General features: G+C 43.9%; 1 protein-coding gene across 1 annotated transcript in view; it reads right to left on the bottom strand.

The window, feature by feature from the left end:
* arhgap35 (Rho GTPase activating protein 35) overlaps window positions 1–18007 on the bottom strand; it is a 64693-nt gene that overhangs the window by 17836 nt on the left and 28850 nt on the right. Inside the window, exon 2 of the mRNA XM_022768594.1 lies at window positions 4227–8076. Coding sequence (XP_022624315.1) covers window positions 4227–7964 — 3738 coding nt within the window. The 5' untranslated portion in view covers window positions 7965–8076. The remainder of the gene's footprint in view (window positions 1–4226; window positions 8077–18007) is intronic.

Genomic DNA, 18007 nt, shown 5'->3' on the forward strand with positions numbered 1-18007 from the left:
AGGAGGATTGCATGATCTACTTGATGTGGGTGAAGTAGAAAGTGAGTAGTAATTTTTTTTGCAGTGCACCCATTATGATAATTTAAAAAGAGCAAATTCTCCATGAAATGGCTGGACAAAACCCTGAAGTGTTCTGGTGTAAAGATGATCAAAAATGTGTTTAATGCCTTTGAATTTAACTTTGCTAACTTTGTCTCAAAATCCTAGAAAAGAAGGTGAGATAGATTTTTAGTTGGTATTTACTTTCTGATTTTTCCAGCTACAGATTCATCAGTAATTTATGAAATCTGTTATTCATTCATTAATTGATTAATTCAATCATTCATAACTTTACTCAGACATGTCTTTTATACAAATTTGTTGGCCTGTAAAATCCAGTATTACAAGGCTCTTCTATCTAGAGAGTTTTTCTATAATAAGCTGCAGAGAAAAGGGCACTGTCACTACTTCACCTGTCAAATTGGGGCTCAAGTGACATGAAAAAATGTCAAGAGATAACTTTGCAACACTGACAGGTCTACTGGAAGAGTCTACACTTCATTCAACAACGCTGACAAAGATGCTGCGCTGAAATATGTAGGTTAAATAACTGAAGGCTTTCCCATCAAGTCAGTGACTTTTGCCCAGTTATCTTCCCATTATAACTACACATGAGCAAATTCCTAACTGGAAACTCCTTCACCTATCGCTACCTCCCCCACTGCCCTGGCCGATCCCTCTGTGACACCCCCCTCTCTCACATACAGACGCCTTTACACTTGTGTTTTGTAGCTGAAGATCTGTGCATATAGGCCTACAGTACATATAAAGTGTGCACTCATGTGTTCATCTATGCACAAAAAAACCCACATGACTATTTCACTGAATGAAAAGGGGTAGTACTAAAAAGACACAATGCTACAAGCCTCACTGGCAGCTTGGTTTTTTAGCTCCAAAGGAGCAGCTCATAATCTATTTGTGTCCTATCACACTGACTGTGCTGTATATCTGTGCCCTATCTCAGTTTAGCAGACTGTCTCTATACTACCCCCCCCTCCTTCTCTCTTCCACCCACTTTTCTGTCTTACTGTCTTCTCCCCCTGCAGTTTTGCCTTCTGGCCACTCCTTTTAGTTGCTGACTGAGACAGGATATGTTGCCAGCGCTGAGAAGACAAAACAGACCTCTACCACAAAAGACAAACAAAACATATCCTTAATAATAACATACAGACACCATGGTGAGCGTTTACATACACTGCACACTGTAGGATGCTGAAACCCGAAGCCACCATCCATAAAGAAAAAAAAAAGAGTACCATCATTTCTAAAGATTCTCTACAGCTCCATTTTATTTTTTTCCGAGGTTGTGTTTTTTTGATTGTCTCCCTCCTTCTTATTTCTTGCATGAGGACACTAGACTGGAACTAGGTGACTGAGGAATTTGAAGCATTCCTCTTGCTGGCTGAGGAGGTTTGAAAAAAGCTGCAGGAGAGAGAGAGAGGAAACATTTCCGGCCTCTCACTGAGGGAGGGAGGGCGGGACAGAGACACAGTTGGTCATTGCCTGAGGTAAAGAGGGTTTTTAAAATGGGCTCTGAGTTTACTTTCAATTATTTGTTCCTACCTGTCATGACTGAGATTGGTTGACAGTACCCTAAGGTTCCAAACAGGAAAATGTTTATACTGCATAAACCCAAACCTTCACTCTAAAACCAACTGAAAATCTGAGTTTGCGTTAACCCCCGACAAGCTCACTAACATGAACGGCTGTTTCTATTCCAAACCCTGGTCACTGCTACAATGCATCTCCCTGAGACGACCAAATAACTCAATAACATGTCATCCTGAGGGGATTTCAGGCAGCAGCAGATTGAAAATGGGCTTTAATCTTTGAGACAGCTGCTTAGAAAACAGGTGATGGAACTCTATCACTTTGTTACAACCACAATCAGGCCATTATGGTCTGTAATGTGGATATCCAGATCCCAGACCTGCTGTAGGGCACAAATCTGAGGCACTAATTAGAGTAATGATGATGACACTGATCTAAATTCTGCTGGCTTTCATTTTCTTGGGGATTTGTTCAGGAACATGTAGGTTAATAATGCGTCATGTGACACTTTATTGATCCCCTTTCGACTTGCCCCCCTCTGAGTGCACGGTCAGAGCATGGGGTCAGGCAAAAGTCAGTGCTACTGGAACTTGAATACTTACTATCATGGGGCTTGGACTTGACTGTCCACTTCACTGATAGTCAGTTTGACCAATAAACTACCCCGCTGCCTGGCATTTGAGATGGGCTTACACACAGACAAATGGCACTATGTCAGTTAGTGCATAAAGGAAAGGACGTGGTTTAGGCAGTAAGGAGCTATGGGAGATGACAGACTTCACACAGGTACTTGGACATTACAGCTGTGTGTGTGAAAACATTAATCATCCTACTCCTGTTCCACCCTGCTGACAGCCATGGTAATTATCACAGACGCACGAGCACGACATCCACAGCTGTAACTCCTATTCAGCTGGCACTTCTGTGCCACGCCATGTGTTTGAATGAACAGCATGCCAGGTTGATAAGCCTAACAGTGTAAGGTCAAAAGTATCACCACAGCACATGTGAGAGACACAGACAGAAATGAACAGGAGAGGGGTAGACAGAGGCAGACAGAGGAACAAGTGGGAGACACCGGTGTGTGCAAAAAAAAAAGAAAGAAAAAAAAAGCCTCCAGCAGAAAAATAGAGAGGAGAGACAGATATGAGGAGAACATAATGGGAAGAGAGAGAGAGAGAGAGAGAGAGAGAGAGAGAGAGAGAGTGACAGGAATATGAGAAGCAGAAAGTATGAATCAGCAAGAAGGGAAGACAAACACTGTGAATATGAGAGAATGAAAGGAAGGAAGCAAAGAAAGCCAAGCTGACATGGAAGAATTGGGAGGCACATACTTCACTGAAATACCCCAACGGTGAACAGTAAAAAAACACTGTCTCAACTAGATGATACTAATGCTGATCATAAGATCACTACTGGCATGTGCACTGCATCCTTTAGCAACTATCTTGTCAAAGGATGCAGTGCATGTGCCATCCAGACAAGAAGCCATGCTACAAGCGAGACTGAAGCCAGGGTTTCACATTCCACAATCGGGTTTTGTAAATTACAATTAAAGAGTCAATGTTTTATTTCTGGACACAACTCTGTGCTGAAAGCCTCTCATTTTTACTACGATCATTTCCTTAACAGCAGGGGTGTTAACAGCTAATGTGCCGAGATGTGACATTAAGTTTAATTTCTCCTCATGTGCCAGTAAAATAAGAATTGTAAGATGGATGTTGATGCTTTCAAAATCTTGGTGAAATAAATGTCAAACACTATTATGTCAGCTCTAGTATAATGGGAAACCTGATGTAACCAAGCAGACATACACATGTGCATGAGCAGATAAAATAGCACAGTGTATACACTGTGGCTCTGTCCCTATTCATTAAGAGTTTCTGGCTTCTGGTTATAGAAGTTTAGTGACTGGAATTTGTCTCTTTTTGCTCTGATGATCTGGCTAGTTTAAAGGGCTCCCACAGAGCAGGCAGGGAAAAAAACATGGCAAACATGCTTTCAGAGGGACCCCTACAGTATGTTTTCACTGAACTAAGCTTCAGAAAGTAGAGCGATTATACTGAACTCACTAGGTATTCCTAAAACTTAGTGATAAACAGAATTATCCAACAAAGCAAACAGGTGTTGAATCTCTGCCAAGGACCAATTATACTGAGGATTTTGGACATTCTGTCCAAAAACAAATACATCTGCATACATATTGCAGATAAAATGGTACAACATCCTGTATCGCTAAAGTAGTCATTGATTTGAGTGAGACTTTGCTTGGATACAATTTACAAAAAGTGTTTGGCTCAAAATTTCTGCTATTAAAAGACACTTTACCTGCCAAAATTCTTAACTTTGGCATGGTACTTTTCAGTTGGAAGGTTATTTTAAGCTTTAGTTAAGAAAACACGTAACATTTTTAAATTAATTAAGTGATTTACTTGGGCAGGGGATGTGTTCCAAAACAAATTTAACAAGTTAACTGTTGTGTTCAGGAACAGTCAGATCAACTAATTAATTTTAAATCTTCTTAATTTAAGATGTGAAACTTTTTTTAGTTACTTCACATAGTAGAGACGTGTTTGCATAATGAACCCATATATCATTCATATTTAATATAAACATACAGATGCATGAACACAAACCTTCGTATTTCTGCGCAGGCTCTTGAGGATATTCCTCCTTTTGGGGTCCTCACTCTCTTCAATGGAGTTGTCCTTTTGGGCTCCTCCCTCATCCTGGCTAGCCTTGGGTGGACCCCCCATCTCATCATCACTGCCTATAGAGAAGCTTGTCCTAAAACTGCTGAACTTGCCAAGCCGTTTGGATCTGTCTCTGTAAAGCTTAGGCTTTACCCCAATGGCGGACAACTTTCTCCTGCGCTCGAGTGAGCTGCTATCAGCCTCACTGTCTGACCCGTTCCCCCCAGCGCTCCCGTTGGAGTGACCTTTGTTGGCGTTGCGGATAGTGATAATCTTTCCCTGTGTGCTGTCATGAGGGACAGAGTAAATATTCTCCTCTTCTGTGGGTCGAGGTTTGCTCACAGCATCCATGGGCTCTGCGTAGTCTGAGGGGTCATAGCCACCATCGCTACCTGGAGCCCAGGTGACAGCTTGGGGCAAGGAGCGGCGGTTGGTGCCACCTTGCTGGTCCATGTAGGGGCTGAGATTAACTTTACGTACAGGCTTGGGCTTCACTTGAGGAGGAACCTTGTTGTTAAGTTTGCTCTCAAAGGTGCTAAGCTCAGAAATGACAGAAAAAGTATCACTTGAATCCAGATCTGGCAACTTGAAGCTTCCAAGGTGAGAACTGAGACTACTATCCTCCCTCAGGGTAGGATAAGGAGGTGATGGGTCGATATCGTCCTCTGAGTCCATAAGAATGTTAACTGGACTAGGAGAGCCACAACGAGGGCTGATACTCTCATTGGTACATGCCTCAGCCACATGATCATACATGTGTGTGGCCTCAACAATAGTGCGCTTCTCTACCACCTCTTTGAGGAAGGGTTGGAAAAGATCTATCTTATGAAGTCCCCCTACTACCCCACCATGTCCACATATTACTGTGTTAAACCTGGCCTCTATTTCATGGGCCAGTTCATCTCCCTGACTGACCTGCTCCTTAGCTGACTCTGAGTCTGACAGCTCCATCTGGCTTTCCCCTACTGCTAGCAACTGGACTGGGATGATGTCTTGGACCTCACACAGGAAAGCACATAATGTCTCCATAGAGGCCTTGCGGCGTGCAGAGTAAACTGCGATGTAGCCGTGGACCAGCCTGGTCTTACGGAGGGAGAATGAGGAATGGAAAGAGAGTATTGACAGCTCAATATTCTGCCTCTGACCTCCTATACTGAGATCCAGCAGAACGGAGGTGCCACTGCTGAGAGTAGAGGCAGGACGACAATGCTGGGGCAACAGGAAGGGAGCGAGGAGCTGGTCTAGGTCATACGTGTCTCCGCACATCAGGCACATGACTATCCTCAGGTCTGCCTCCAGCACTGGCTGGGACTGAGAGTCCCTGAAGGCAGAGGATGGAGGGGGCAAGGGAGGGGAGCTGCTCCCTACGCTTCTCCGTGATTCTAAGAGTGCCTTCAGCATCTGGTTGATCTGCTTCTCACTGACATTGCGAGTGTAACCCATACCTGGAGAGGCAGGGTCTAGGTATGCACACTGAAGCTTTCCAGACACCTGCTGCCCTTGTTGGATAAGAGTCTGAGCCGTCTCCCCCCCAATATCTCCTATGGACCCCACCCCCCGCTTGGTGACCAGAAGGAGGGACAGCGGGAGTTGGGATAAGCTGTTTTCCCTTTCCCTTCTGTTTATAGTTGACTCCCTAAGCTTCTCTATACTCTCGACAACATACGAGAGGGATTCCTTTGAGTTGTACAAACACAGGCAACCGTGGGGTGTGAAGGTTGGTGTGTGGAAGGAATTGACTGGCAGACGTACGTTGCCCTCAATAGGACGAAGGGTTAACTCATACATCTTGCCATCTAACACGTACCGGTCATCACTGGTGCACAAGGCCCTTATCTCATTTGCCATTTCTCTGGCTAACCCATCTTTCCCTAGGATGACAAGATTTATCCGTTCAGCCCTTCCCCCATCCAGTCTTGAACTGTCTGATGAGGGGTAGCGAGTAGGGAATCTGGAGGCCAGTATCTGCTCTATCTTACTGTCCACACAGTGGGGACTGTTGGGACAAGTGTCCTTTGTGGGGTGGTAGACAAAGTGGATATGTTTCAATACCAGAGCATCCCTTTCTGCCTGCAGCTTCTGCAGGGCTTTAAACCTTTGCTCCTCCCCCAACACCTCCTGAATGGCTCCCATTTTCTCTTTACTTGGCTTTGCATCCACTTCTAGCTCATAAAAGAGCTCAGAGTATTCAAGAAGCAGTTCCTGAAAGTCCTCTTTGGCTCTGTCAATTATTTCCTTCTGGTGTTTGTTGTAGATATCCAGATATTCAGCCTCATCCAGCCACTGGTAGAAGTCTTCATTCATGATGAAGCTTCGGGCTTCCTCCCAGGGTTTCCCTGGTGTGATGAAAGGAGAGACACTTAGCTTCTCCTTGAACTCCCATCTCATCTCAGCCCGTTTTCGCTCATTCCTTAGCTGCTCCAGGTGGGTCTCATAGATAATTTCAGCTGCAGGGGTCTCCAGAAGGTCCTGGGGGATTCGATCATCCTCCATGTTATCAATGTGTGGTGTGGTCTCCCAAGGGGTGTCATCTAGCACTACAAACCAATGGGAGAATTCTCTCTTTGTCTCCAGGACTTTCTGAACTCCAGACCAGCTCAGGTGATCTATCTCATCCAACTCTGGTAACAGTGAAGACAGGGCCTGTGGTAGAGTAGTTAGATAGGCCTTCCTGCGTTTCTCTATATGCTCTTGTTTAAGTCTGTGCACATGCTGCTGGAAAAGCTTCTTGGCTTTAGCTGTCCCCTCAAGGAAAACATAGTCCTTGTACTCAGGGGCAGACTGCATGCGGCGACTGACAGTGGGCCATGTCTCATTGTGGTTCTTCACGATGCGGTTGACCAGCCACTCATAGCGGTCTTTGGCTGAGGCAATTTGTTGACTCTGCTGTTTCAGTGCCTCAAAGTAAGGGATAATTTTGGGCTTTCCCCTACCCTTGTCTATTAGCTGAACCAGTGTAAGAAAAGCTAGGTCAACATTGACATTAGAGCGTGCTGATGTTTCTACCACCTGTAGGTTCTTCTTGGCGAGGGCAAAGGTGTGTGAGTCTTTAATATAGCGCTCAACTCCTTCATCACATTTGGTAAGAACCAGTACCACAGGTTTCTTCGTTTTGGCTAGCTGGTTGTACAGGTTGGTGACAAACTTCATCTGGTCCTCAAAGCTACGGTTCATACCCCTGCTAACATCCACACAGAGTAAGAAGCCATCCACCATAAGCTTGCCTTCAGGCATCTGTTTCTGCTCAAAGTCCTGCTCCAGCCCCAGCTGATCTGTGCAAAAGTACATCAGTTTCTCAGCTGAAGCTAGCTTGGTGGAAGCTGCCCTCTTGATGTAAGGCTGGAGTGCCGTGCTTCGGTGTGGCTGGAACGTCTGATCATCAATGAACTCCGTCTGCTCCACCACATTCATACGGCATTCTGGCCCCTCCTCCATCGTCCGCCCAGCCTCACCCCAGAACAGGAAGTGGTCATTGTTCACCACACGGCCTCCAAAGTCACTGGTGCTGAGAACGGAGGTGTGGTCTAGGTAGAAGTCATCTGCACTTGGCCGGACAAAGCGGTTACACAGGCAGGACTTGCCCACACCACACTGGCCTTTCTCCTTCTCCGTGCCGGACAGCCCAACCACGACCAGGTTGTAGGTGGGTGCCCGGACATCTTGCTTTTTGGCCATCATCATCGCTGGCAGAGGCTCATCCTGCCATGCTGGCCGCTAGCTTTAGGGAGAGGAGGAGGCTGCCAACGAAGGAGGGTTTCCATGCAAGGGGAGCTCACTGGGCTGGGGTCTGGCCCTGCACGATATATATAGAGAGAGAGAGGGAGAGAATGAGGAGATATAATTAATCTAGAGAAATACAGAAAAAACATTCCATTCCAATGACAGGCTTTATTATTAGAGAGCTATTGTGTCTCTCATCTAAATTCCTACTGTGTGCCTATGGGCTGTTAATAATGTTTAATCTGTGATCCTATTTCTCCACTGAATGTTTCCTGAAAAGATTGAGGTCAGAGGCAAAGCTGCTGGAATGCTGCACATTACTTAACTCAGCTGTAGCTGAGTAAAAGGCAATTTTTCCCCATTTAATTCATTTAATTTTTACACTGCCAGGACTGCACTGCTTTCACTGGTCCCTTCCACATTTCATTCCCATGTTATTTGAGACTCGATATGTGTTTTGGCTTATTATCTGACATCTAACAGTATGGTTGGTCGTCTCACTGCCAGCAGCAGTAGAATAAAGTTATGTGGGGTTTTCGCTATCGCAGAAAACAGACACATGAATGTGCAAACACATGCGCACACGCACCACCACATACTTTTGAAAACAGGCACACTAAGCGCCCTGCACCCCAAATGAAAGACACACACAAGAAGATGAAAGCAGATAAGTGTTCCAGAGCTGAAGTTACTAATTGGCCAACTAGGGAAAGCCATCTGCATTTAAAAAGGCTGCACTGCCTGTTGGCTGACTCGTCTCCATCAAAAACATGTTTTCCTATGTTCCTCACCCAATAGCACTCTGCAAACAGATCAGAGTTGGCTGATGTACCATCACTAATGCCTCAACATATTTACCTACAGTAGAGGCAACAATTTGGTGCTGTGCTGACAAGAAATAGCGCATATACTTAAGAACAAACATAGAGGCTTAATTGACCAGTTGCAATATAATTTTATCCACTAGTAGATCAGACCTAAAAATAAATAAATGAGAGAGAAGACAAGAGGCGGGGGTGCTCTTTATGGAATGGCCTTCTTTGACAGCGCAATTTGTAAGGAACAAAAATCTTCCAATGTTGTGAGACAGCCAGCACAGAGACTTGCAGTATGAGACCACCCCTTCCATGTCATAACTGAGGCGTTAATGTAGTAAAACAGACATTAAAACCACTATTAATCATGAATAGCTCTTTTGACAGAGAACACAAAAGCAGACAAAGCCTTCATTGCTGCTGAATTGAGTTTGTCAGACAACAGAGAACCGTGGATGCGCAAAGATGAACTTCAAAGTGTAACACTGCTACACCAGAGGGCTAGACAATGAAAAGGAAGCGGTAGGAGGAGAAAGAAACTCACTACACTGGAACACACTGTAGATAAAAATCAACCCCACAACTACCATGTATCAACTATTGCATATTGTGTATGTGAGGGCAACTAATTGAAGTTCAAAGCTGACAGTCATAGCAAAGCTTTGAAACACAGATCTCTAAAGCAAAGTCAAATCAGGCTATGAATTAATACTACAGAGACAAGACCTCCCCAGTGTTTCACCAGGTGTAAAACCAAGTGTCAGGAGAAAAAGGAGTCAATATCAAAAAGAATGTCTTGTGGTTTTGATATTTGTAGAGGAAACATGCATGAAAAATGTATCAAGGTGCAGAGACACATACCCAGTCCCTGCAATAACAAGGTGTGGTGTGTGTTGTGCTCAGCCCAGAGTTGCTGGTCAATATATTCGAATAAGTGTATGACCTGGGAAATGCGGTTAATTCGTGGCCATGCTCTTTCTGGACTCTCTTGGAAGTATTTTTTACTGTGTACGTGTGTATTAGCTTGTCTGTAAATAGTTTAAGCAGGGCAGTGTATATACAGCCTTGACTAGATGAGAAGAACTGCAGGTGTGGAATCTATAGAGCTGGAGTCAGCAGGTTAAAAGCGCACCTGTGTCCTGACCTAGTCATGTTCACATTACAGAGCAGACAGCCTCTACTACAATCAGCCATAAAAAAACATGACCTGCTGCCCCTGGATATGGTTCACTGGCTAAACAGAACATGTATCCAGCCTGCTAATCAACTTTTTTTTTTTTTTTTTTTTTTTTTAAATAGTGTATCTACATGATCCCCTCCTGCGCTAACCAGTGACCAGATGTAAAAATGAAATGGTCACATGTTAAATATATTCCATATGAAGTCCACTAATAATCAGTAACGGTTAATAACTGCTGTCTTTTCAATTTTGTGCTATTGCAATAATGTGTGGCAGATCTCATTTACTGTATTCTCAACTTTGTATTTTTCCTTTTCCATACATATTACCTATGGAAATATATACATTTTTCCCATAGAGACTTCAGGTAGGTGTGTGAGGTCTGCTGTTGCAAAGGTTTCTGTGAACTGTATCTCTGCACAGAGTGAACTGTTGTGACATGCTTGAAGTAGCTGCCTTCTGAGCTGACGGAGGGTGTTACATTAACAGATAAGTAGAAGTCATGGTGTAGACCCACATTAGCACAAATGACCTATATGAGCTTACACATAAAAATACACACATGCATGTGCACGTACACACACACACACACACAACTCTAATTTTATCAACATCCTAGTGATCACCGTGTCATGTGTGAAATAGGTCATTTGTGACCAGTTGTGAGAGTGTGTGGATTAAATATAGTCAAACACTCCTAAACTCCCTATGGAGCTGGAGGCAAGCCAAGCTCAGCGCTCTCACAGATGCATTGCTAACATCTGCTTCAATGACCCCACCTATCTAAGAATGTCCCGATGTGTGCACTGTGTTCACACACACAGTGCACAAGATCTACAAGTTCATACACATTTTGTGACAGTCAACTAACGCAGTACTGCACTACAGTGCAGGTTAGGTGTGTGCTTATGTGACAAAGAGCTGTGGCACTTTTGCAATAACCTCAAAGGGAATAGCAAACAAAGCGGTATTGCAGTCTTCTTTTTCTCTTTTTTTTTCTGGTCTGTCCGAGTGAGATGTCAATGCGAGAGGCAAACAAACAGCTCAGAATTCAGTCTTAAGTGATATGAGGATGCAATGGGTTAGAACACAGCAGCAGACGATAATGGAGGAAAATAAAATGCCTCACGAGACTGACTGCTGTGCCCAAGCCAAACTGACAGAAACATAGATTATACAACCTCACAATTCAGCTTGTTGCAACAGCCTGTCTACTGGCAGTCTAAGTGCAGCATTTCATACACAATAGATCTAGTCATTTAGGGAATACACTTCCTCTTTCCGCAGACCTATAAAGACACTGCTGCCTGTGCTTTACTAGCCTCAGTGTGGCAGTCCAGTTGCAGAGCAGTCAGGCAGCCAGTCTCCCAGTTCACCCTGAGGCCTGGTGTCTGGTGCGCATGTCCAGCCACATACCATTGTCTCGAGGCCCAGGGCTGTTTAGGGCTAAGGCAGTGATAGGTTAGGGGCTGTGTTGCATCTGCCTCTGACCCTGAAACATGAGCATAAGCAGAAAAGGAGAGGTATAGAGAGTATGAGGAGGTGGAAGAGATGCAGGAAGGAGTGGAAGGCATTGGGGGAGGAGACAGGGGGTGGGAAGTTAGTGCAAACGGAGAGGATGGGGGGTATAGAGAAGAATGGGTACGAGGGGAAGGGGATAGAGGTCAGCGGCCTGGGTCATGTGAGCTGCACATTGGAATCCCCTCAGGCAAGAGGGGCAGGGCGTGGTGAGGCCTGGATGAGTTGGCCTGATGAGAAGATAGGATGCATCTGTAGGGTACTGGAGTGCAGGCTGAAGTTAACGCTGGGGCTGCAGGGCGTGAAGTTCATCATAACACGTGCTACAAAGGGCAGCAGTGAAGAGGCTGTGTTCACCACCCATGAAGAGAGACCATGTAGCTTTCACGGGGTGGCTGCATTCCTTTCATTACAAAGTTAAGAGGAGTTAGCAAGGGAGCATTGCACAGGAGTTTGAAAGTTATTGTCAGCCAGGCCTGTTTTGATATACCAAAAAAATCCTTACTGCTTTGACAGATTAGCTGAACTACAGACTAATCAAGGGTGTAAGTAGGATCTCAGGAGTATGAGGAAAATCCAAGTCAAGAAAAGTAGATGTTAGGGAACTGATAAATTCTACACAATGTAAAAGTAAAGCAGTTTGGAGATTATATGAATATTATATGTCGACAATAAAGGAGGAGTTTTTCTAATATAATACAAATGAGGGTGAATATAGAGGGGGGTACTTTGGAGATGTTCTTCATGGTTTTCCTTAACACAGTGCCAAACATATCACATATTTCTTGCTGACTGCCACACAGCTCACATTGAAAACTGCTAAACCAGGATAAACAAGGAAGCCTGCTTGCACGGTCCCCCAGCAAGCCCTTCGGTTGTACAGTATTATACACTCAGGAAGGCAGGGAGTTGACAGAAACAAAGGTCATGAAATAGTCATGAAGCAGTGTAATGGTGATGATGATGACAGAAAGGCAGCAGGGAAAAACTCTTATTCTGTAAGATACAGGATTGGCTGGCCCTCCCTTTGCTTTAGTACAAAAAAAATAAATGGTTTTCTCTCTATTTTTCACTCCCTCTGCCAGATGTAAGTCTGCAGCCAGTTTTACTTCCGTTCCCTTCTTTTCTCTCTCTCGCTCTCTCTCTCTCGTGCTCTCACCCACAACATAATCGTCATCATACAGATTTCCCATCCCCATCTGTCAAGATTTTTTTTTTTCCAATTTTAACGCTGTCTCCATCAGTCTCTCCCACATTCCTCTTCCCTCCCATCTTCTCGCCCTCTCTGGAGACTTGTTGTCCATTAGTAAGAAACTGGGGTCGTGGGCAGAGGACTGAGCTGTGGGTGGGTGGAGGCAGTCTATGCACTGATACCACTTCCTGTCAAGCTCTCTCACTGGACACTGGAGCATGGATGAATACACCAAATAAAGAGGGGGTAGGTGGGGGTGCTGATGAAGACTGGTCCAATACAACATAATGTAAATATATAATGTGTAACCAGATATAAAATTACTCAAATAAATACTGTATACATGCATATGTAAATGCCACCATCCACCACATTCAACGCACTTTACATGCACTGCTCTGTGTCACTGTATTGAACGCATCCACAACAACAGAAGTCATTTGTCTCTTCCACAAATGCGGCAAATCCATCTATCACTTGCCAAACAGGAAATACAAATTTCCTCGCTGTTTCCATCCATCCCGTTTGTGTTCACACACCAACAGAAAACATAAACACTGCAATCACACCATTGCTAATTCATTTCACATGTGGCCAGGCACACAAAATACACCAACCAAACCACACAAGCCTATCCAACAGTCATAAATTATTCCTACAAGAAGAAAACACATAGACTAACCACAAAAGCTCAGCACAGTCTGAGTCAATCCACATCTCCCTTATAAAATACAATGTCAAAAATCTCATCTTTATAACACACAGAATATCATTTTTGTGCACAATATTAATGCAGCAACCAAACAGCCGTCACATATCCACATCCTGATCCAGCAGAGCTGGTCAGTTGTGACAGGGATTATGGACACTCTGTGGATTAGCTGCGGCTATTTGCATCTTTCCATTTGCAAGATCACAAGTGGTGGTGCCTGTGCATTAGCATGATCTGATTGCATGGTGATATAACCACATGAAAAAAGAAGCAGATAACAAATCCCCCTACGGCTGCTCTATCACGCTGCACACTGACACATGTGCCCAGGCACACAGCCATGCTGACACACAAACACACATACAGTATGGGCATGAAGTAAATGATTGGTGATTCCATAACTTCTAATACTGCATAATTTCACATATGATACACATCACTTAGTCCACATTAATAGCTCCTGTGTTCCAGGTGTTCAGAGTATTATAGCTTTTCGTAAGCTACCGCCATGTAACGTCGCACTAGGCTCTCAGCTATAAGTTGACTTCCACTTCCTCCCTCCGCCTGGCACTGCGGAGATAGAGAGCTAGCTACTGATAGACCCCCTGAGGAGAGAGGCAAACGGACCGACAGAGGGAGGAAGGATGCAGGATAAGAGCAGAAAAAAAGCCACAAGAGAGACAAAGACCATAAACAAACACTCGACAATTGAGAATGAAAGATATCAGTATAAGAATAAGACAGAAGGAAGTGGGCAGAGAAGACCATATTCACAGCGTAATTTGAAATTCAAGAGTATAACTGAAAAGTTCAAGGAGCGAAGACAGCGAAAAGAGCAAGGTTTAAGTCAGATAAAGAAAGGATCTCGAAAGAATGGACAATCTATTTAGAGAGTGGAAGGAGAGAGCGGGGAGGGCAGAGAAGGAGTATGTAACTGTGGTTTAACCTCTTCAACTGCGCCAGAAGGCCTCACTGATAGCACAGCTAAATATAATGTGCTAGAAACATGGACAATGACAGCTATAAATTTGAACTACTACCACATAAATCCACTCCCACGTGCGCACACACACACACGCAAGCACAAATACTCACAGTGTTGTACCTCCTTCAATGATAAGGTCATTTCTCCCCAAAGCTGACAGCATGCGAGTGAAAAGTGAGAGGTTACAGTGTTTCTCCAACATAGGCTCTGTGACCTTCACACGTGTTTGCTGTGAAGTTTTCATTAATTTCAGTCATTTTAATTCATTTATCGAGCAAATATTCCAAACACTCTCTGATTTGTGTTTCTCAAATGCGAGGATGTGCTGCTGCCTCTCTCTATTTTTATGTCATTGTAATTTTAATTTATCTTCTGCTTTTGGAAAGCTTCACCTTAGGCTCTAGGAAATTATGTTGGGTATTTTTCACAATTTTTTGGTGATTGCTAAAAAATATGAATGAAAATAATCTTTTGTGGTGGCTGAACTGACAGGGATTTTAGAAACCAAAACGCTAAAGTCTTTGCATTCAAAAGACACACTATGGTACATGGAAACATTTGCTCCAGAAATTCCCTGTTCATCAGGCTACACGACATTATCAACAACAACAACAACAACTGTTGCTTTACATGCAAGGGCAGACAGACAAGCCTGTGTTTTTCTTTGGCACAAAGGCTCATCTGTGGGCCTCTTCTCTCCCTCCCTCTTAATTCCCTTTGCCAGACATGAACTGGCTTACTCCTCATTTCTTTCAATGCCCCTGGCCCTTGTCTAATTCTCCCAATATTTCCCTCTCTCTCTCTTAGCATGCTCCCTCAGCTGTCTTCTCCATGCAGTAGCACCTAACCTCGCAGCCCAGCCCCTGTCAGACTAGCAGACTGTCTGCTGGTGATATTAGCATGCATCTGATCCCTGCTCCCCTGCCAGAAGGCTTGTCAGCATCAGCACAACTGTATACACACATTCAGACATCCAATACGGTTGTCCTGTCCTCACAGCCAAACTTGATGCAACAGCACAAACAAACAGCTACAACACAGGAAGATACAGACTGTACACAAATATGTTCAATACAATCAACAGGAGAGGGTATCAAATGCAGACGGGGCATGAATGCGCGCACACATACAGCAAGTAGTTAAATATTACAGCGTTTTGCTCTCTTCTTTAAGGAGGAGGATTGGGAGGAAGCTCTTCAAACCCAGCTGCTAATCTTCCACCTGAATAAGCCTCCAATTCTAACTGCTAGTGTAACTGGTTTGACAAATTGTGTGTGGGTGTTGTGTGTGTGTGTGTGTGTGTGTGTGTGTGTGTGTGTGTGTGTGTGTGTGTGTGTGTGTGTGTGTGTGTGTGTCTCATTTCATAAATGGAGACACACTTCAATATAAATGGCTGGATATCATTTGGGGAATGCTTTCTTACCTTATATTTTCAAGCAAGGCAAAAGTCCTACATTTGTCTGTGTTGTACATGTTCATGTCTTGGTGCATTAGTGTAAACTGAAAATTGCTTCCAGCGCATCCTCACTGTTTACAAATAAAATCAGTCTGTGCATTATAGATTTCCTCAATAAAAAAGCCCATAAACCAGAGAAGCAGTTGTTGCAGGAATAGTGCAACTGAACAGTTGCTGAACAGAACTTTGTCCTCTTAATTTCCTGAATAACTACCAGTGATGACTCCCCTCTCACACTCTGACCTCTGAGTAGAAAGGATTCATGTTGTAAGAAAACGTCTTGATGGAACAAATGTTACAGTTATACATTTCTTAGATATTCAATAACTCGACTCAGTGACTTGTGCTTATTGAAAACCACAATCCTCCCTCCAAGGCAGAGAAAGTATCCACATAAAATACTATGATCTGTGAGCGACAGATCAACTGCGGGCATTACCTTTAATGTAATTGTCATTATTAACCCATTTTCAGTGGAGCGCTCATCCTTAGCTAGAGTGGCTTCCTAATAGATGTGGTGGGTGTGTTTTCCAGATGGTGAATGAGACGGGAAAGCTGTGCACACTCGCAGAGCGATGCTGCTGCCACCAGAGTTTAATTTTTATCACTTTATCTACTGCTGCGAAGATTGTGACGCCCAGACTCTCGGTACAGTCTTGATTGCAACAATTGCTCGATTGGAGCCACACAGCTTCCATTGTTTTGCCTTACTATGGCAAAGTTTCCATCTGGCAGCATATGGGCTGCATTCACCTGTGTCTTTTTCATCCCCTGCTTCCTGTTTTAGATGGGAAGTGGAAGGGTGGGGGGGAATAAGGCCAGTTCAAAATGGCTGCTGCTGGGAGATTTGATTTCAAAAACCATATTTCATTTTCATTCATTGGCTAGCTGGAACAGTTCTCTATTTGGCCTCATTAAACTCCCAAAATAATTGATATATATTGTTATATATCAAATAGAGGACCGTTAATAAACTGCAGCACCAACTGAAACTTGTCACCACACAGGATTCAGAAATATGCAGCTTCCAAGACTTTTTCATTTGAATATTTTTCACTCTGAAGTCAAAAAAACACTGCAGTTTCCTTCTAATCAGTACTCTATGAGGATATGAGGACTATGAGGATAATGCTGCTAAACTCTTCCCATCTGGACGTGGAACCTGCAGGCTTTGTATATAATCAGGTGCTATGATCCCTACAGGGAAATCTTACATCAACCAGAGATCACCCAAACTGTTACTAGTTGACAGATGGTCTTCACAGCCCTAGTCCTTCAACAGCCACCCAACACCTCCACCATATGCTCCAACGTTGATACAGCACGTTCACATCTCACACATTAACATGCCCTCTGATTCAGCCAGCTCTCTGCTTAAATAGCAAGTTTAAATAAATTGTGTTTTTAAAACTGTGTTTTTTTTTTTTTATCTTCTCTGCCAAGAGAAATGTTCACGCGCTGCTGAATCTTGAGACCAATTAAATGTGAAAATGACAGAAATGAAGGAACAAGGATGGGCCAAGAGGGAAATGGATGATATAAACCAGTTCACTACAGAATGCTGGAAAGTCTCAGAAACAAAGCTGGCTGTGAAAACACTGTATGCCAGCAGCTAAGGTATGCCACTGCAAGGCTGTGAATACCAAGCTGTATGCAGTCTGCTCCTGTCATGTTCTCATGTGTGGAGCCTACGTGCTAATGGGCTGTCCCAGGCAGCAGCATCCTTAATAGCATCATCGCACCCTGCCAGTAGCACGAGAAGACAAACTAGTCAATAGGTGCCACTTCCACTCACATCTCAAGTCAATCCTCTCAATCCTTCCCTGCTCTGTGAAAGGCTAATAAAGCAACCAGCAGTAATAAAAGGTACGTCTGGACTCTGCACTGCCAACTGGTTTTGACAGGCTCTCCAATAGTTAAAGGCACAACCCAGATTCAAACAATAGTTGTAGACAGAGCATCCCAGTACTGGCTTTGTCTGTGTAATTATTTTTTCATTGAATTGGACACTCTTTGCACCCACAAACCGATCGACTGAGCTAGCGATGGTGGTGAAAAACACCTTGTTATTATAAAATGGATTTGAGAACTACAAATGATTTTTGAAGAACTTGCATTGTTTGTCGACACCAGAGCAAAACTGTGT

This window comes from Seriola dumerili, unplaced genomic scaffold, assembly GCF_002260705.1.
Source record: "Seriola dumerili isolate Sdu_G_001 unplaced genomic scaffold, Sdu_1.0 BDQW01001731.1, whole genome shotgun sequence".
Classification (NCBI taxonomy): Eukaryota; Metazoa; Chordata; class Actinopteri; order Carangiformes; family Carangidae; genus Seriola; species Seriola dumerili.